General features: G+C 44.9%; 1 protein-coding gene across 2 annotated transcripts in view; it reads right to left on the reverse strand.

Annotated features, from left to right (window-relative positions):
* LOC138969399 (heat shock protein 75 kDa, mitochondrial-like) overlaps positions 1-17500 on the reverse strand; it is a 68576-nt gene that overhangs the window by 21841 nt on the left and 29235 nt on the right. For both annotated transcript variants that reach the window (XM_070342193.1, XM_070342194.1), the window contains exons 5-15: positions 15301-15372; positions 13944-14110; positions 13696-13805; positions 9424-9497; positions 8453-8615; positions 7800-7913; positions 7299-7368; positions 5953-6100; positions 5130-5257; positions 3946-4136; positions 3685-3770 (exon numbers count right to left, since the gene is read on the reverse strand). In XM_070342193.1, coding sequence (XP_070198294.1) covers positions 3685-3770; positions 3946-4136; positions 5130-5257; positions 5953-6100; positions 7299-7368; positions 7800-7913; positions 8453-8615; positions 9424-9497; positions 13696-13805; positions 13944-14110; positions 15301-15372 — 1323 coding nt within the window. The remainder of the gene's footprint in view (positions 1-3684; positions 3771-3945; positions 4137-5129; positions 5258-5952; positions 6101-7298; positions 7369-7799; positions 7914-8452; positions 8616-9423; positions 9498-13695; positions 13806-13943; positions 14111-15300; positions 15373-17500) is intronic.

The raw sequence follows: 17500 nt of genomic DNA on the forward strand, positions 1-17500 counted from the left end.
GTTTGTTCTCTCCCTTCTGGTTTGTTCTCTCCCTTCTGGTTTGTTCTCTCCCTTCTGGTTTGTTCTCCCCCTTCTGGTTTGTTCTCTCCCTTCTGGTTTGTTCTCCCCCTTCTAGTTTGTTCTCTCCCTTCTGGTTTGTTCTCCCCCTTCTGGTTTGTTCTCTCCCTTCTGGTTTGTTCTCCCCCTTCTGGTTTGTTCTCTCCCTTCTGGTTTGTTCTCCCCCTTCTGGTTTGTTCTCTCCCTTCTGGTGTGTTCTCTCCCTTCTGGTTTGTTCTCCCCCTTCTGGTTTGTTCTCTCCCTTCTGGTTTGTTCTCCCCCTTCTGGTTTGTTCTCCCCCTTCTGGTTTGTTCTCTCCCTTCTGGTTTGTTCTCCCCCTTCTGGTTTGTTCTCTCCCTTCTGGTTTGTTCTCCCCCTTCTGGTTTGTTCTCTCCCTTCTGGTTTGTTCTCCCCCTTCTGGTTTGTTCTCTCCCTTCTGGTTTGTTCTCCCCCTTCTGGTTTGTTCTCTCCCTTCTGGTTTGTTCTCCCCCTTCTGGTTTGTTCTCCCCCTTCTGGTTTGTTCTCTCCCTTCTGGTTTGTTCTCTCCCTTCTGGTTTGTTCTCCCCCTTCTGGTTTGTTCTCCCCCTTCTGGTTTGGTTTGTTCTCCCCCTTCTGGTTTGTTCTCTCCCTTCTGGTTTGTTCTCTCCCTTCTGGTTTGTTCTCCCCCTTCTGGTTTGTTCTCCCCCTTCTGGTTTGTTCTCTCCCTTCTGGTTTGTTCTCTCCCTTCTGGCTTGTTCTCCCCCTTCTGGTTTGTTCTCCCCCTTCTGGTTTGTTCTCTCCCTTCTGGTTTGTTCTCCCCCTTCTGGTTTGTTCTCCGCCTTCTGGTTTGTTCTTGTTTGTTCTCTCCCTTCTGGTTTGTTATCTCCCTTCTGGTTTGTTATCTCCCTTCTAGTTTGTTCTCTCCCTTCTGGTTTGTTCTCTCCCATCTGGTTTGTTCTCCCCCTTCTGGTTTGTTCTCCCCCTTCTGGTTTGTTCTCTCCCTTCTGGTTTGTTCTCCCCCTTCTGGTTTGTTCTCCCCCTTCTGGTTTGTTCTCTCCCTTCTGGTTTGTTCTCCCCCTTCTGGTTTGTTCTCCCCCTTCTGGTTTGTTCGCCCCCTTCTGGTTTGTTCTCTCCCTTCTGGTTTGTTCTCTCCCTTCTGGTTTGTTATCTCCCTTCTGGTTTGTTATCTCCCTTCTAGTTTGTTCTCTCCCTTCTGGTTTGTTCTCTCCCTTCTGCCCCCTTCTGGTTTGTTCTCTCCCTTCTTCTCTCCCTTCTGGTTTGTTCTCTCCCTTCTGGTTTGTTCTCCCCCTTCTGGTTTGTTCTCCCCCTTCTGGTTTGTTCTCTCCCTTCTGGTTTGTTCGCACCCTTCTGGTTTCTTCTCCCCCTTCTGGTTTGTTCTCTCCCTTCTTGTTTGTTCTCCCCCTTCTGGTTTGTTCTCTCCCTTTTTGTTTGTTCTCTCCCTTCTGGTTTGTTCTCCCCCTTCTGGTTTGTTCTCTCCCTTCTGGTTTGTTCTCTCCCTTCTTGTTTGTTCTCCCCCTTCTGGTTTGTTCTCTCCCTTCTGGTTTGTTCTCCCCCTTCTGGTTTGTTCTCTCCCTTCTGGTTTGTTCTCTCCCTTCTGGTTTGTTCTCTCCCTTCTGGTTTGTTCTCTCCCTTCTGGTTTGTTCTGCCCCTTCTGGTTTGTTCTCTCCCTTCTGGTTTGTTCTCTCCCTTCTGGTTTGTTCTCTCCCTTCTGGTTTGTTCTCTCCCTTCTGGTTTCTTCTCTCCCTTCTGGTTTGTTCTCTCCCTTCTGGTTTGTTCTCTCCCTTCTGGTTTGTTCTCCCCCTTCTGGTTTGTTCTCCCCCTTCTGGTTTGTTCTCTCCCTTCTGGTTTGTTCTCCCCCTTCTAGTTTGTTCTCTCCCTTCTGGTTTGTTCTCCCCCTTCTGGTTTGTTCTCTCCCTTCTGGTTTGTTCTCCCCCTTCTGGTTTGTTCTCCCCCTTCTGGTTTGTTCTCTCCCTTCTGGTTTGTTCTCCCTCTTCTGGTTTGGTTTGTTCTCCCCCTTCTGGTTTGTTCTCTTCCTTCTGGTTTGTTCTCCCCCTTCTGGTTTGTTCTCTCCCTTCTGGTTTGTTCTCTCCCTTCTGGCTTGTTCTCCCCCTTCTGGTTTGTTCTCCCCCTTCTGGTTTGTTCTCTCCCTTCTGGTTTGTTCTCTCCCTTCTGGTTTGTTCTCCCCCTTCTGGTTTGTTCTCCGCCTTCTGGTTTGTTCTTGTTTGTTCTCTCCCTTCTGGTTTGTTATCTCCCTTCTGGTTTGTTATCCCCCTTCTGGTTTGTTCTCCCCCTTCTGGTTTGTTCTCTCCCTTCTGGTTTGTTCTCTCCCATCTGGTTTGTTCTCCCCCTTCTGGTTTGTTCTCCCCCTTCTGGTTTGTTCTCTCCCTTCTGGTTTGTTCTCCCCCTTCTGGTTTGTTCTCTCCCTTCTGGTTTGTTCTCTCCCTTCTGGTTTGTTCTCTCCCTTCTGGTTTGTTCTCCCCCTTCTGGTTTGTTCTCTCCCTTCTGGTTTGTTCTCCCCCTTCTGGTTTGTTCTCTCCCTTCTGGTTTGTTCTCTCCCTTCTGGTCTGTTCTCTCCCTTCTGCCCCCTTCTGGTTTGTTCTCTCCCTTCTTCTCTCCCTTCTGGTTTGTTCTCTCCCTTCTGGTTTGTTCTCCCTCTTCTGGTTTGTTCTCTCCCTTCTGGTTTGTTCTCCCCCTTCTGGTTTGTTCTCCCCCTTCTGGTTTGTTCTCCCCCTTCTGGTTTGTTCTCTCCCTTCTGGTTTGTTCTGCCCCTTCTGGTTTGTTCTCCCCCTTCTGGTTTGTTCTCCCCCTTCTGGTTTGTTCTCCCCCTTCTGGTTTGTTCTCCCCCTTCTGGTTTGTTCTCTCCCTTCTGGTTTGTTCTCCCCCTTCTGATTTGTTCTCCCCCTTCTGGTTTGTTCTCCCCCTTCTGGTTTGTTCTCCCCCGTCTGGTTTGTTCTCCCCCTTCTGGTTTGTTCTCCCCCTTCTGGTTTGTTCTCTCCCTTCTGGATTGTTCTCTCCCTTCTGGTTTGTTCTCTCCCTTCTGGTTTGTTCTCCCCCTTCTGGTTTGTTCTCCCCCTTCTGGTTTGTTCTCCCCCTTCTGGTTTGTTCTCCCCCTTCTGGTTTGTTCTCCCCCTTCTGGTTTGTTCTCCCCCTTCTGGGTGGCACCCACTTTCCGTTCGTGCACCCCAGCCCTCGACGCAACACTAACCCCCCCGTTTTTGTTTGTTAAGACACCCCTCCTCCTCTCCCAATTTGTAGACTCCTTCTCTTTTGAGACCTTGTTTTCTCAGACTTTCTGTTCAAACCCTCAGTAAACGTACCTCCATTTAAAGATTCCCTCCCTTTTGAGACCTACTTTTCTTGGATTTGTGGAGGTCTCAACACTTTCTACCCCACGGATGTTGACCAAGTTTTCTTTTAGCCGAGACCAGCTGTGCTGCAGCACGTCACTCAGAATAGTAGTAACTGTGTAGAAACTGTGTATCAATAATCTGGAATGCAGGCGTTAGATGGACGTTACAGGAAGCGACTGAAGTGACTGTGTGTACGGATATATCCATACCTGGTCAGATAGAGCCATATGAGTGGGTACGGATATATCCGTACCTGGGAGACAATGAGTTAAAGGGGTGTTCCACTGTAAGCACTGACCTTGATGTGGTGCACCTTGTTGAGCAGCACTCCTTTCAGCCAGTCCTTCAGACGGTCAGCATCCTCCTTGCTCAGGCTGTCAGCATCTGTAACCAGACAGAGAAGTGACCCTTAGAACCATGAGCACACTACAGCTGGCTATTTTATATGCAGCATAGAACGTTACTGTGACTATCCATGAACTATTGAGCATAGAGTGTTGCTTTGGCGATCCATCAGCATAGATTCAACTGTTTGGATGATTGTGATTCCAGCACTCACCGGTAGCATCCACCGTGTCAGTGTCCTCCTTGTCGTCGTAGAGCTCGTTCTCGATGGAGCGCAGGTTCTTGCGGTCGTACTGCGCCAGGTTCATCAGAACCAGCTCATCGTACGGCTCAAACAGAAACAGCACCTCGATGTCCTTCTTCTTCAGCGCCTCAAAGTACGGTGACGTCTCCGCCAGGTGCCGACTGAAACAGACGGCAATTGTAACTGCATGAGAACTTGCAGGAAAGATACAGTGGAACCCTCCTTTTAAAACCCGCCAATTTAAGACTCCCCCCTTTATAAGACCTTGTTTTTTCAGACTTTCTGTTGTAACCTCTGTAAAATGTCCCCCATTTTAGAACTCACTCCAGACGGGCGCAATGGCTTGGTGGTAAGACGCCGGCCTCCAAAGCGGAAGGTCGTGGGTTCGAAATCCCAGCCGCGCCTGGTGGGTTAAGGTGGAGATTTTTCCGATCTCCCAGGTCAACTTACGTGCAGACCTGCTAGTGCCTTATCCCCCTTCGTGTGTACACGCAAGCACAAGACCAAGTGCGCACGGTAAAGATCCTGTAATCCATGTCAGAGTTCGGTGGGTTATAGAAACACGAAAATACCCAGCATGTTTCCTCCGAAAGCGGCGTATGGCTGCCTAAATGGCGGGGTAAAAACGGTCATACACGTAAAAATAGTGGGAGTTTCAGCCCATGAACGCAGAAGAACAACTCACTCGGTTTTAAGACCTGATAATCTCACATTTGTGGAGGTCTTAAAAGGGGGGTTCCACTGTCTAACGTCACTCTTGCACCTATTTCAAGTCATTTGGTAAGAACAGCAGGCTTACATGTGATCAGCTGTGAGCGGCAGACCAAAATGAGAACAAGAACATTTACGGATGTACAATGTTGAAACAAAATCCTCTGCAACAAGATTGGCTAGCCTGGTGATAGTGAATGTACAAGAGCAGGTTACCATGCCTTCTGGGGGGGTGGGGGGGAGCTTGTGTTACAAATGCACTTGTAGTACAATTTCTTTTGTTACATTTTTTTTTTACCTTGCCTTGTACTGAGTTTGCACTATGCTGAAGCATGCGAGTCCTGAAGAGAGAAACAAAATGCTGAGCATGCACTGTTGCATCATTCATGTGATACTGCAGTTAAGTTGTTTAAACACCAGAGCTGTATTGTTTACAAACAAACCTGGGCGAGGAGAGGAAGTAGATGCTTCGATCGCCGGCCTTCATCCTGCTGGCGTAGTCGTCCAGACTGATTCTCTCCCCTGGCTCCGCCTTGGATGACTCAAACCTCAACAGCTTGGCGATAGACTCCTGAATGTTAACAACAAAGTCAGTGGTACTGATTAACAGCACTAACATGAAAACAATTAACAATTCAAGTTTCATGGTGGATAGCAGGAAATCCGAAACCTAGATGGACTAACTGTTAACAACTTGTTATCATGTTCCTGGCCACATGCTTGTGGTGATCATGACGAAGGGCAGCCCAAAACTACAAACTAAAATGAAGTTCGCACTGAATCTGACATATTTCTTCACCTTGGGTCACAACAAAGTACTATAGGGAAAGAAATCAGTAAAAATTGTAACTCACCAATAAGGAAAAAACCCAGTATAAATGTTAACTCACCAGGTATATCCTGTATTGGGTCTGTGGGGTGTTGTGTGTGTGGTTTTTTTTCTATATATTTTTGCTTTACTACAATGCAACTGTATGTTTCATGCACTTTATATTCCGATTATACGCATCGATTTCATGTCTGATTTGGAAATTGTAATAATCAATACAATGATTAATGCAATAAATTATCTATCCATCCATCCTGTATTCAAACCACAAACCTTCAAGCTTGAAGGTCTACGTCCTTATCACTAGAATACTGCATCTGGTGGTTGTGATTCACGCCTTATGCTAGACAGAAATCACTCATCACTGACAAGACGATTGCTACCCATCACCAAATCACTCATCACTCCCCAATGATACGACTATTGTGGCGCCTCACCCTCATGTCCTGTTCGACAGTGGTGACGATGCCCTCCCTGAAGAAGAGGCCGTAGTCGTCGTAGAACTGCAGGTACTTCTCCGGGTCCTTCCTGGCCTGCTCCGCAAAGAACTTGAGGAGGCGATTGGTCAGCACCATACGCAGCTTCCTGTAACACACAACAACAGTGTCAACATATTGACGTCATCACGGATTTTTGCCGTAACCCGTTTTAGACAACTTTTCAGGAGAAGGCCAACTGATTATTTTTATTATGAAATAGTGTTTATATTTGAACCTGGTAGAAAGATAAACGAATGTTAAATCATGTATGGTCAATCGTATTTCAGAGAATAGTTCTCACGGAGAATGATTTACTTAGTCTAAAGCACAAAAACAACAAAATCACCAAGAATCAAGTTACGCCAAAATTCCATGACAAAGACTGGTCTGAAGAAGACTTGTCATGAATATCACCTTGACAGTGACAGTGCTATTGTGACATGTGTCTACTCTCTGCTCCTGTCAACATTCTGTAGGTCATGACAAAGACTGGTCTGAAGAAGACTTGTCATGAATATCACCTTGACAGTGACAGTGCTATTGTGACATGTGTCCACTCTCTGCTCCTGTCAACATTCTGTAGGTCATGACAAAGACTGGTCTGAAGAAGACTTGTCATGAATATCACCTTGACAGTGACAGTGCTATTGTGACATGTGTCTACTCTCTGCTCCTGTCAACATTCTGTAGGTCATGACAAAGACTGGTCTGAAGAAGACTTGTCATGAATATCACCTTGACAGTGACAGTGCTATTGTGACATGTGTCCACTCTCTGCTCCTGTCAACATTCTGTGGGTCATGACAAAACAGATAGACTGCCAACCTTCCAAAATTCAGAATTAAAAAAACGGTAGATAACTGGAACGTTTATTATTGACAAAACAAAACGTTACATTTACTAGTACGTCGTCCCAAAGGTAACCTACTCTTGATCTCTACTCTGTTTTTAATCATAATTTTTCACTTCAGGGTGAAAGTTGAAATGTTGCCTTAGTTTGACTTTATGAGAATTCCCTCTCTTATACTTCTGTGTGAGCCCATCAGCACATACATACCCAAGTTAAAAAAAATACTGAAAAACACATGCACATGCACACATGGAAACCTGCTTGCACACCGACTGACAGACCAGCCTTCACACAGCCTGAATGACTGAATGACTGACAGATCAACCGACTGACCGACCCACCCACCGTCAGACAGACAGACTGACATACAGACAGACAGACTGACAGACAGACAGACAGACAGACCAACAGACTAACGGATAGACAGAGTGACAGACGGAATAAAGCACTTTACCTGATAAGAGCGCTGTCTTGCAGCAGTTCACGACTGAGGTTGAGTGGAATGTCCTCGCTGTCCACAACACCTGGCATCCAAAAAGACCAAATCTGTCACCTTTCACATCGTTTGAGTACTTAGTCATCAATTTTACAGGTTACAAGAAAAGAAGATATCAATGTTATTTCTTGGCTTTTTAAGTTCAAGCTGTCATCACTGATTCCAGGAAGAAAAATCTACTCTGACATTCTGAGTAAACCAATGTCATTACTTTTTGTTTAATGTCATTACTTTTTTTTTTTTTACAAATACAGACAGCAAAACAACTGTAATCTCTCACACTGAACGTTTGCTTGGACACTATTATTCATGTGCTTGATTTATGGAAAGAAATAGACCAGAGTAATAATGATGTAAAACTGAAATAAACTGCAAAACGTGCATAAACATTTCTTTAAAATAAAGATACAGGCAGAGATACAGGCAGACACACACACATGAGGCGTGCGCGCGCATTACCTTTGATAAACCTCATCCACTTGGGCAGAACGTTATTGGCGCGAGCCATGATCATCACCTTACGACTGTACAGCGTTATTCCCCCATCCGTCTCCCTGCTCATGTCAAACATGGCTGAAACACACAAACATATAACATGACTGAAACATACAAATATATGTCTGAAACACACGATATATATAACATGGCTCAAACACACACAAACACACACAAAGAATTTTACAGTCCATAATCATCATCTTACAACATTGTTCCCATGTGTGACTCTCTGCTCAAGTTCAACATGATTGCAACTCTACAACAACATTCACACATTTAATTGGGTACGACTAACATCATCTCACTGACCTTAAACCATGAAAACCATACACACAAATGATCAACCTCTCAGTTTACAATTAACAAGCATACAAGATGACAACGATCTGAAACAAGGGACACAATCTGCAACACTGTATAAGACAAAATTGCATCAGTTACTTCCCTTGGACTACTTTCACGAGGGGGTAGCTTTGAATAAACTCAGTTATGCTTCAATTAAATGTCGGGGTAAAAACGGTCATACACGTAAAATCACACTCGTTCATAAAAATACGAGTTAAGGTGGGAGTTTCAGCCCATGAACGCAGAAGAAAATGAAGAACTGGACTTACTGGGCTTGTACTCCGGCACGTAGAAGAGAGCCCTGATGTTGAATGGAGCGTCGGCCTTGTAGTGGAGGTTGTAGCGGGGCTTGTCGTAGGAATTGGACACGAAGCGATAGAACTCTTCGTGCATCTCCTCTGTAACCTCCTTGGGGTCTGCCATCCACAGGGCCTGGGGGAAAGTAGACAGCAGTGTTATGATGCACTTCACTGTGTTGATCTGGGCGAGGATGTAGCTCAGTCGGTAGCGCGCTGGATTTGTATCCAGTTGGCCGCTGTCAGCGTGAGTTTGTCCCCACGTTCGGCGAGAGATTTATTTCTCAGAGTCAACTTTGTGTGCAGACTCTCCTCGGTGTCCGAACACCCCCGTGTGTACTCGCAAGCACAAGACCAAGTACGCACGAAAAAGATCCTGTAATCCATGTCAGAGTTCGGTGGGTTATAGAAACACGAAAATACCCAGCATGCTTCCTCCGAAAGCGGCGTATGGCTGCCTAAATGGCGGGGTAAAAACGGTCATACACGTAAAAGCCGTGGGAGTTTCAGCCCATGAACGAACAAACAAACAAACTGTGTTGATCTTGTTATGGTTGTTGGTGTTTGGGGGTGGTGGTGATGAGATGTGTGTGTATGTGTGTGTGTGTGTGTGCATGTATGCGTGTGTGCATGTGTGTGTGCGTGCGTGCGTATGTGTGTGTGTGTGTGTTCGAGTGTGTGTGTTTGCATGCGTACCCATATGTATGTGTGTGCTTGTGTGTTTGGGTACATGCAAGTCTGGTGTTAGCTTCTTAGGGTGAGAACCCTGTTCACATTTATAGGCACTGATGCTGTTGTTTTCAAACGTATCAGTCAAGAGATTCTTACTTCACGTGTTTGTCTCCTAACAACACAAACACAGAGCGCTGATGTACCTGGACATACTTTGGTTAAGAAAAAAGAGTCCCAAGTAAAGGGCTGAGACGTGATTTTCCGTGTCTTACCTGTATAATATTGACCCGTTTCCCATTCAGGTAGATTGGCACCCCAACAAAGTTGCTGTACTTCTTGACCACATCTGAAAATACAAATCATGACAGTGATTAGTTTTGTTAAAAGTTGGCCGAGAACAAAACGGAGAATAAGATCAATGCTGAATCAGTCTTGGATGACCCCCCTCCCTACATGGCTTCTCGAGACAAGCAACATCAACAACTAGCTGAGAAGGAATTCAGAATGATCGTGCACTTTGTGAAGAGTCTTTGAAATTTGGCATGGTGGTAGGTATGGACACAAGGTTTTCAAAAACCATCGCAAACAAATTGAGCTTGACCTCGATTGGTCTGTTCGCGCAAAATCCAATATGGCCGCCACCCGGAAAAAGGACTGCTAAATTACACCCATTGTTACCACGACAGCATTGAGAAATACAACTTTTCACATGTGTTTTAGTGCAAGCAACCCATATCCAAGATGGATTTGACGTTTGGACGTCGTTTTAACGTCAAAGGTCATTCATATGTCATTTTCAAGGTCATTTCATTTCAGAGTGTAATAACTCTGAACCTACTCAACTTAAAAAGAAACAATTAGTCTCTATACCCATGTTTTCGACCACTGGGAGTCTATTTCTGAACTCCTTGAATATCTCAGTCTCACCATTTAAGCTGAAAAGGTACATAAGTCTTTCAAAATGGCCCCCTTCATAGCCCATGGTTTTTTGCTTTTGGGCACACAAACTATGCCCGCTGGATGCATGTCTTCGTGAAGGACATGGCTTGTCTGCCAGAGACCCATCCAAGTGTCCATGAAGCCTTTGAGGAAGGGAAGTTCGTTGTGCAGCGCAGTGACAAGAAGTTCTCCCTCATGGCGCTTGACCAGAGCCAGGGGCACAGCATCAAATTCCTGAAGGAGGACAGTGGAGCAAAAGGACTCTATGGTCAGCCAGAGGAAAAAGAGTTTATTGAACTCTCAAAACCAGAGGTCCTGAGAGTCATTGATGAATTTGAAAACGAAAGTCTTTCAGCTTCAAACAGAGAAGTCAATTTAGAGCACCCAGAGTCTTCTGTTGCTGAACAAAACAAGTTCCTGAAACATCTCAAAGCACTGCTCTATCTTGTGAAAGAGGGAACAGTGGTCAACCCATTCAAGGAGACAGGCTCCCAGCTCGTCACACTGGACACCGGTGAAGTCATGGACCCAGTAATTGTCAACTGCTTGAGGGAAGCTCCAAACATCGGCAAGGCCATGTTTACAGAGTTTGTGAGGGACAGACTTGAAACTTGCTCCAAACCATTGTCTGATGTTATCCCAAGGGCCAATTTGTACACTTTCAGCAACCGGCCACCTGTGGACCTGAAGAAGGGTGCTAACAAGTTGGGATCAGCAAGGCCAAAGGCGGCGCTCATCACCAAGTTGTTTCTGTCCTTGCTAGGACGATCTGATGTTGATATATATGGACGACTTTTTCAGACATGAGATTCAGCGTGAATCTCCTTCCTTGTGTGATCGTGGAAAACTGATGTCAGGTACAAAGTCTGCTCTTCTTGGCTGCCTGCCTGGAATGCCTGATCCTGGACGCTCTCCTGCAGCAAAAGAAGCCTCTGTGATCGTACTGGATATGCCAGCCATCATCCATATTGTCAAGCCCTAGCGTGCCACTGTGTTTGAAGAATACACACTTATGCATTTGCTACCCTTCTTAGAGAGCCAGATGACCAACAACACCACAAGAGTGGATGCTGTTTGGGACACATATCAGGATGCAAGTCTCAAATCACAGACTCGTGCCAAGCGGGGTGAAAGTGAAGGAAGGCGAACTAGAGTCTCAGCAAAGATACCTATTCCAAAGGGAGCTGACTGGCAGAAGTTCCTCAAGGAGTCTGACAACAAGGATGAGCTGTTCCAGTTCCTCAGTGAGCAACTAGAGCGACATACCACTGATGCAAGATATCATCTCCTGACTACGAAGGTTGACCTTGTGCTCACTAACTGCCACCAAGAAGAAGCTGACACACGGATGATGCTTCACCTCTGCCATGCTGCTGAGCAGGGACACACCGTAGGCCTACCTCAGGACAGTGGACACAGATGATGTGGTGGTTCTTGCCATCCATCACTTTGATCAGCTGAAACTGTCAGAGCTGTGGATTGGATTTGGGTCAGGAAAGACATTCAGAGACATTCCAGTACATTACATTGCTCAACAGCTGGGACCTCAACGCTGCCAGGCACTTCCCTTCTTTCAATCCTACACAGGATGTGATGTAACATCGGCCATGTTCGGAATTGGTTAAAATACAGCATGGAATGCATGGGCCACTTTTCCTGAGGTCACTGACACCTTCATCGCCATCACCCAGGACCCAACCAGCCTCACACTCGACTCACTGCACATGCAGCGTCTGGAGCGTTTCACTGTGCTGATGTACAGCAAAAACTGTAGATCAACGTCTGTCAACGAAGCAAGAAAGCTGATGTTTACTGTTGGTCTCAAACCTCTGGAATCCATCCCACCAACCCAGCATGCGTTGTTCCAGCACACAAAGCGAGCATTGCTCATCGCAGCTTTCATCTGGAAACAGTCTCTGTCCAAAACCTCCAACATCCCAAACCCAAGTGAATGGGGATGGGAATGGAATGAGATTATTATATGAAGTCTTATATCGTGCGCGTATCTCCAGACTCGGACTCAAGGCGCAGGGATCTATTTATGCCGTGTGAGATGGAATTTTTTACACAATACATCACGCATTCACATCGACCAGCAGATCGCAGCCATTTCGGCGCATATCCTACTTTTCACGGCCTATTATTCCAAGTCACACGGGTGTTTTGGTGGACATTTTTTATCTATGCCTATACAATTTTGCCAGGAAAGACCCTTTTGTCAATCGTGGGATCTTTAACGTGCACACCCCAATGTAGTGTACACGAAGGGACCTCGGTTTTTCGTCTCATCCGAAAGACTAGCACTTGAACCCACCACCTAGGTTAGGAAAGGGGGGAGAAAATTGCTAACGCCCTGACCCAGGGTCGAACTCGCAACCTCTCGCTTCCGAGCGCAAGTGCGTTACCACTCGGCCACCCAGTCCGGATAACCAAGGCATGGGTGCCATACTGGACAAGTCTGCCTGACGCCAGCACAGGGTGCTCACTGTTGCTCCACTGTGGCTGGTTGGTTGCTTGCAAAGGAAACTGCAAGTGTCATCGCGCTGGTCTTCGCTGTGGTCCACTGTGCAAGTGTGAAGGAGGCTGCGCAAACAGTGCCAGTGACTAAGTCCAGAACTTACGACCAGTCGACCATATCTATAACATCGACAATTCTGAGCACCATAATTCGTGTTTAACTAAATAGTTAGTCGTGAGTTCAAGAGCTTGAACAGTGAGCTCACAGGGCTCACGCAAGGGTGTACAACCCAATTTCATCTTTTGAAGTTAATAAATTCCAAAGTTATCGTCTTTGTTAACTGAAATGACCTTGAAAAATGACCTGTAACCCTGAAAATAGCGGTGAAACACCAGAGATCTCATATTTGGATTCCTTGCACTAGAAAACATGGGATAGCAGACATTTGACAAGGTTCCAGTAATAATGGGAGCTGCTATATGACATTTACTGCTTCCGTCGGCGGCCATATTGAATTTTGCGCAAACAGGCAACAAAACGTAAGGTTGAATTTGTTTGCGATGGTTTTTGAAAACCTTATGACCATACCTAACTCCATGCCAAATTTCAAAAACTCTTCACCAAGTGCACGATTGTTCTAGATATGACAGAATTCCCACCGCGCTAAACCCACCAACCTTAATCAAAAAACCATTTTCCTATTTTTCATTTCTTTCCAAAGAGAGCAATAGTGTTTGCAGTTGTAACCAAAGCTCAATAAACCAGCCAACTATATTGAGCATCATTGGCTTTTTTGTTTCTAAAATGAATGCAAAAAAAAGAAGACAGACAGCCAGACAGACAGACAGGCAGACAGACAGACAGCCAGACAGACAGCCAGACAGCCAGACAGACAGCCAGACAGCCAGCCAGCCAGCCAGCCAGGCAGGCAGACAGGCAGACAGACAGCCAGCCAGCCAGCCAGACAGCCAGCCAGACAGACAGGCAGCTAGACAGCCAGCCAGGCAGACAGCCAGACAGACAGCCAGGCAGACAGACAGCCAGACAGCCAGCCAGCCAGCCAGACAGACAGGCAGACAGACAGACAGGCAGACAGACAGACAGACAGAGCGATTCCTAGGCTAAACAAGGTTCCAAGGGAGAGTACCTTTAATAACCTCCTCCTTAGCATAGTTGTAGCTGTCTCCCTTTAAGTGCACCACGATCTTGGTTCCTCTCTGGACTCCCTCCGCTTCAGATACTTCGTAGGCTCCTGACCTGCCAAGCATAAAACGCAACCAGCAATGAAAGGAAATTCCAAACAGATAGCCTGCTAACGTTCCAAAAATCAGGTAAGAAATGAAAAACACGATAAAGGTTTAAAAAAAAAAAAGACGATGTTCAGTGCATACATACCCATCAGAGCTCCACTTGAGTGCAGGTGAACCGGGCTGGTAGGACTTGGTGTACACATCAACATTGTCCCCCACCATGAAGGTGGAGTAGAAGCCAACACCGAACTGACCAATCAGATTGCTGCTTACTGTCGCCTCTGTCTTCTCCTTCAGCTGTTCTATGAACGCCTGCCAAAACACCGAGTGGTCAATTCCTCAGTAAAAGCTCACTTGCACAATTAAAAATCCTTTTCATCCAATTTCTCTTTCCACACATGCAAAGACATGCATGTCAATTTCAGGAAGCAAGAGATCAAAGTTTTCCATAATATGACTTGAAAGATTAAAAATCCTCCAAATAAAGTCAATATTAACAAGTCGCGTAAGGCGAAAATACAACATTTAGTCAAGTAGCTGTCGAACTCACAGAATGAAACTGAACGCAATGCAACGCAGCAAGACCGTATACTCGTAGCATCGTCACTCCACCGCCCGTGGCAAAGGCAGTGCACGTGGAATTGACAAGAAGAGTATTCGTTGCGCAAGTATTCGTTGCGCTGAGAAGGATAGCACGCTTTTCTGTACCTCTCTTTGTTTTAACTTTCTGAGCGTGTTTTTAATCCAAACATATCATATCTATATATTTTTGGAATCAGGAACCGACAAGGAATAAGATGAAAGTGTTTTTAAATTGATTTCGAAAAAAAAATTTTGATAATAATTTTTATATATTTAATTTTCAGAGCTTGTTTTTAATCCGAATATAACATATTTATATGTTTTTGGAATCAGCAAATGATGGAGAATAAGATAAACGTAAATTTGGATCGTTTTATAAATTTTTATTTTTTTTTACAATTTTCAGATTTTTAATGACCAAAGTCATTAATTAATTTTTAAGCCACCAAGCTGAAATGCAATACCGAACCCCGGGCTTCGTTGAAGAGTACTTGACCAAAATTTCAACCAATTTGGTTGAAAAATGAGGGCGTGACAGTGCCGCCTCAACTTTCACGAAAAGCCGGATATGACGTCATCAAAGACATTTATCAAAAAAATGAAAAAAACGTTCGGGGATTTCATACCCAGGAACTCTCATGTCAAATTTCATAAAGATCGGTCCAGTAGTTTAGTCTGAATCGCTCTACACACACACACACACACACACACGCACGCACGCACACACATACGCACATACACCACGACCCTCGTTTCGATTCCCCCTCGATGTTAAAACATTTAGTCAAAACTTGACTAAATATAAAAAGGAAAGTCTACACAAAAGACTAGCAATTTAAAAGAAGAAAGAAAGAAACAGACAAATAAACAAGTCAACCAACAACTTGATTGATTAATTTAAATGCAATCAGGAATATTACCTTGGAACCAGACTTGGCAATGGTACCCAGGTTGTCAACAAGTTCGTTTCTTGTCAGGCCGACTCCTGTGTCCTATAAAACAAAAACAAAAAAGACATTAAATCAATCAATCAATGATCAATCAATCAATGAGTCTTATATCGCGCATATTCCGTGGGTACAGTTCTAGGCGCTCTGCAGTGATGCCGTGTGAGATGAAATTTTATACGGCCAGTAGATTGCAGCCATTTCGGCGCATATTTACCTTTCACGGCCTATTATTCCAAGTCACACGGGTATAGGTAGACAATTATTAACTGTGCCTAAGCAATTTTGCCAGGAAAGACCCTTTTGTCAATCGTGGGATCTTTAACGTGCACACCCAATGTAATGTACACGGGGGAAGGTTCGGACACCGAAGAGAGTCTGCACACAAAGTTGACTCTGTGAAATAAATTTCCGCCGAACCTGGGATCGAACTCACGCTGACAGCGGCCAACTGAATACAAATCCAGCGCGCTACCAACTGAGCTATATCCCCGCTATATCAATCAGTAATTGTAATAAATAACCAGCACATACAAGGACTCCCCAAATGTTACATCACTCTGGCACTCTATACCAGATGCTTTTCATGACATGGCTAAATGTTCACAAACATACAGAAAGATTTTTTAAAACAATCATGAGAAACTTAAAAAAATGTGGTACACTGTTCTCATGTAAAAGGATCATACTGCAAACTACAAACAAGTACCATGCCCTTCCCTTTCCCATCCCTCCATCTACCACACACTGCCTCTTGCCTGGAATCTATACCACACCCCACCCCCCCCCCCCCCCCCCCGACCCCCCCCCCCAAAAAAAAAAAGAAAAAGAAAAAGTAAAAAACACTAGAATCATTGCCAAAGTCACCATACAGAAGAACATTCAAGACCATGCAAACAAATTCCCTCCACACTATTACTAGCCTACAAATGCTGACCACGTAATTATGAAATGAGGCTTGCAATCAGGCTAATTATGGTCAGAAGGGAGAAGTGACAAACAAGGGGAGTGGCCTCTGAGAGTATCCCCACACTGTCATTGCATCTCTGTGCTTTCTACCCCTTCCCAGGCTGTCAACATCCCTAGAGGGGGGTGGCTTTGTGTGGGAAGCTCATTACGGCAAGTATAGGAGGGACCTAGCAATGGTGACTAATACCCTAGTGATACGCTGGAAATCCCCATCACCCATTATTGGATATACTCATATACTTGTACTTCACCCATAAAATATTCAAGAGACTGTTCTAAAAAAATAATTCGAATTAAAATTACAAAAATTAAAAAAACGTCTGGGGATATTATATCCAGGAACTCTCATGTGAAATTACATGAAGATCGGTCCAGTACTTTTCTCTGAATCACTCTAAACACACACACACACATACACACACACATACACCACCACCCTCGTCTCGATTCCCCGTCTTTGTTAAAACATTTAGTCAAAACTTAATAGATTAAATGTAAAAAGAAACAAAGAAAGACAGAAAGTAAGAATAAACAATCAAATCAATCAATCAATCATCAATCAATCAATCAATACATACATACATACATAAATCAACCAAAAACTACAAGCAAGCACAAAAATGCAGAACAAATCAGCCAACCAACCCTAATAACCATGACTACTGCACTCAGTCATCGCCCGCAGCAACACTACCCACAACATTAAATCAAGTCACTCCTATGTATGACACAATAGTAAGATCTAGATCAGCACTTTTCAGGACGTGTACAGGAACGTGTACGGGTAACGTCATCAAATCTAGTTTTTACGTCACGCGTTTGCCAAGATCTGCAGTCTTGGTGGGAGCAAAACAACGTATGCATTTGGAACATTGGAGAAAAAAGTGAGTCACGGGTGACGCAATATCAACACGTACACGTACAGGTCTTTGCCACACGTTCGACCATCTAGAACACTGTATTATCCTTTTTTCACTCCCTAGTCATTAAAGTACAGCCAGTTCCCCTCACAGCGAGGGAGCCACAACAGTGGAACACCCTCATAGGACCTTACTTTTGCAGACTTGCTGTTCATAGCCTTTGTAAATCTACCTCCAGGTCTTAAAAGGGGGGTTCTACTGTACTGTGATCCATGCTAGATATAACCAGGTTATTCTTCTTTCTTCTTCTGCGTTCATGGGCGGAAACTCCCACGTACACCCGT

This window comes from Littorina saxatilis, linkage group LG6 (genome assembly GCF_037325665.1).
Source record: "Littorina saxatilis isolate snail1 linkage group LG6, US_GU_Lsax_2.0, whole genome shotgun sequence".
Taxonomy (NCBI): Eukaryota; Metazoa; Mollusca; class Gastropoda; order Littorinimorpha; family Littorinidae; genus Littorina; species Littorina saxatilis.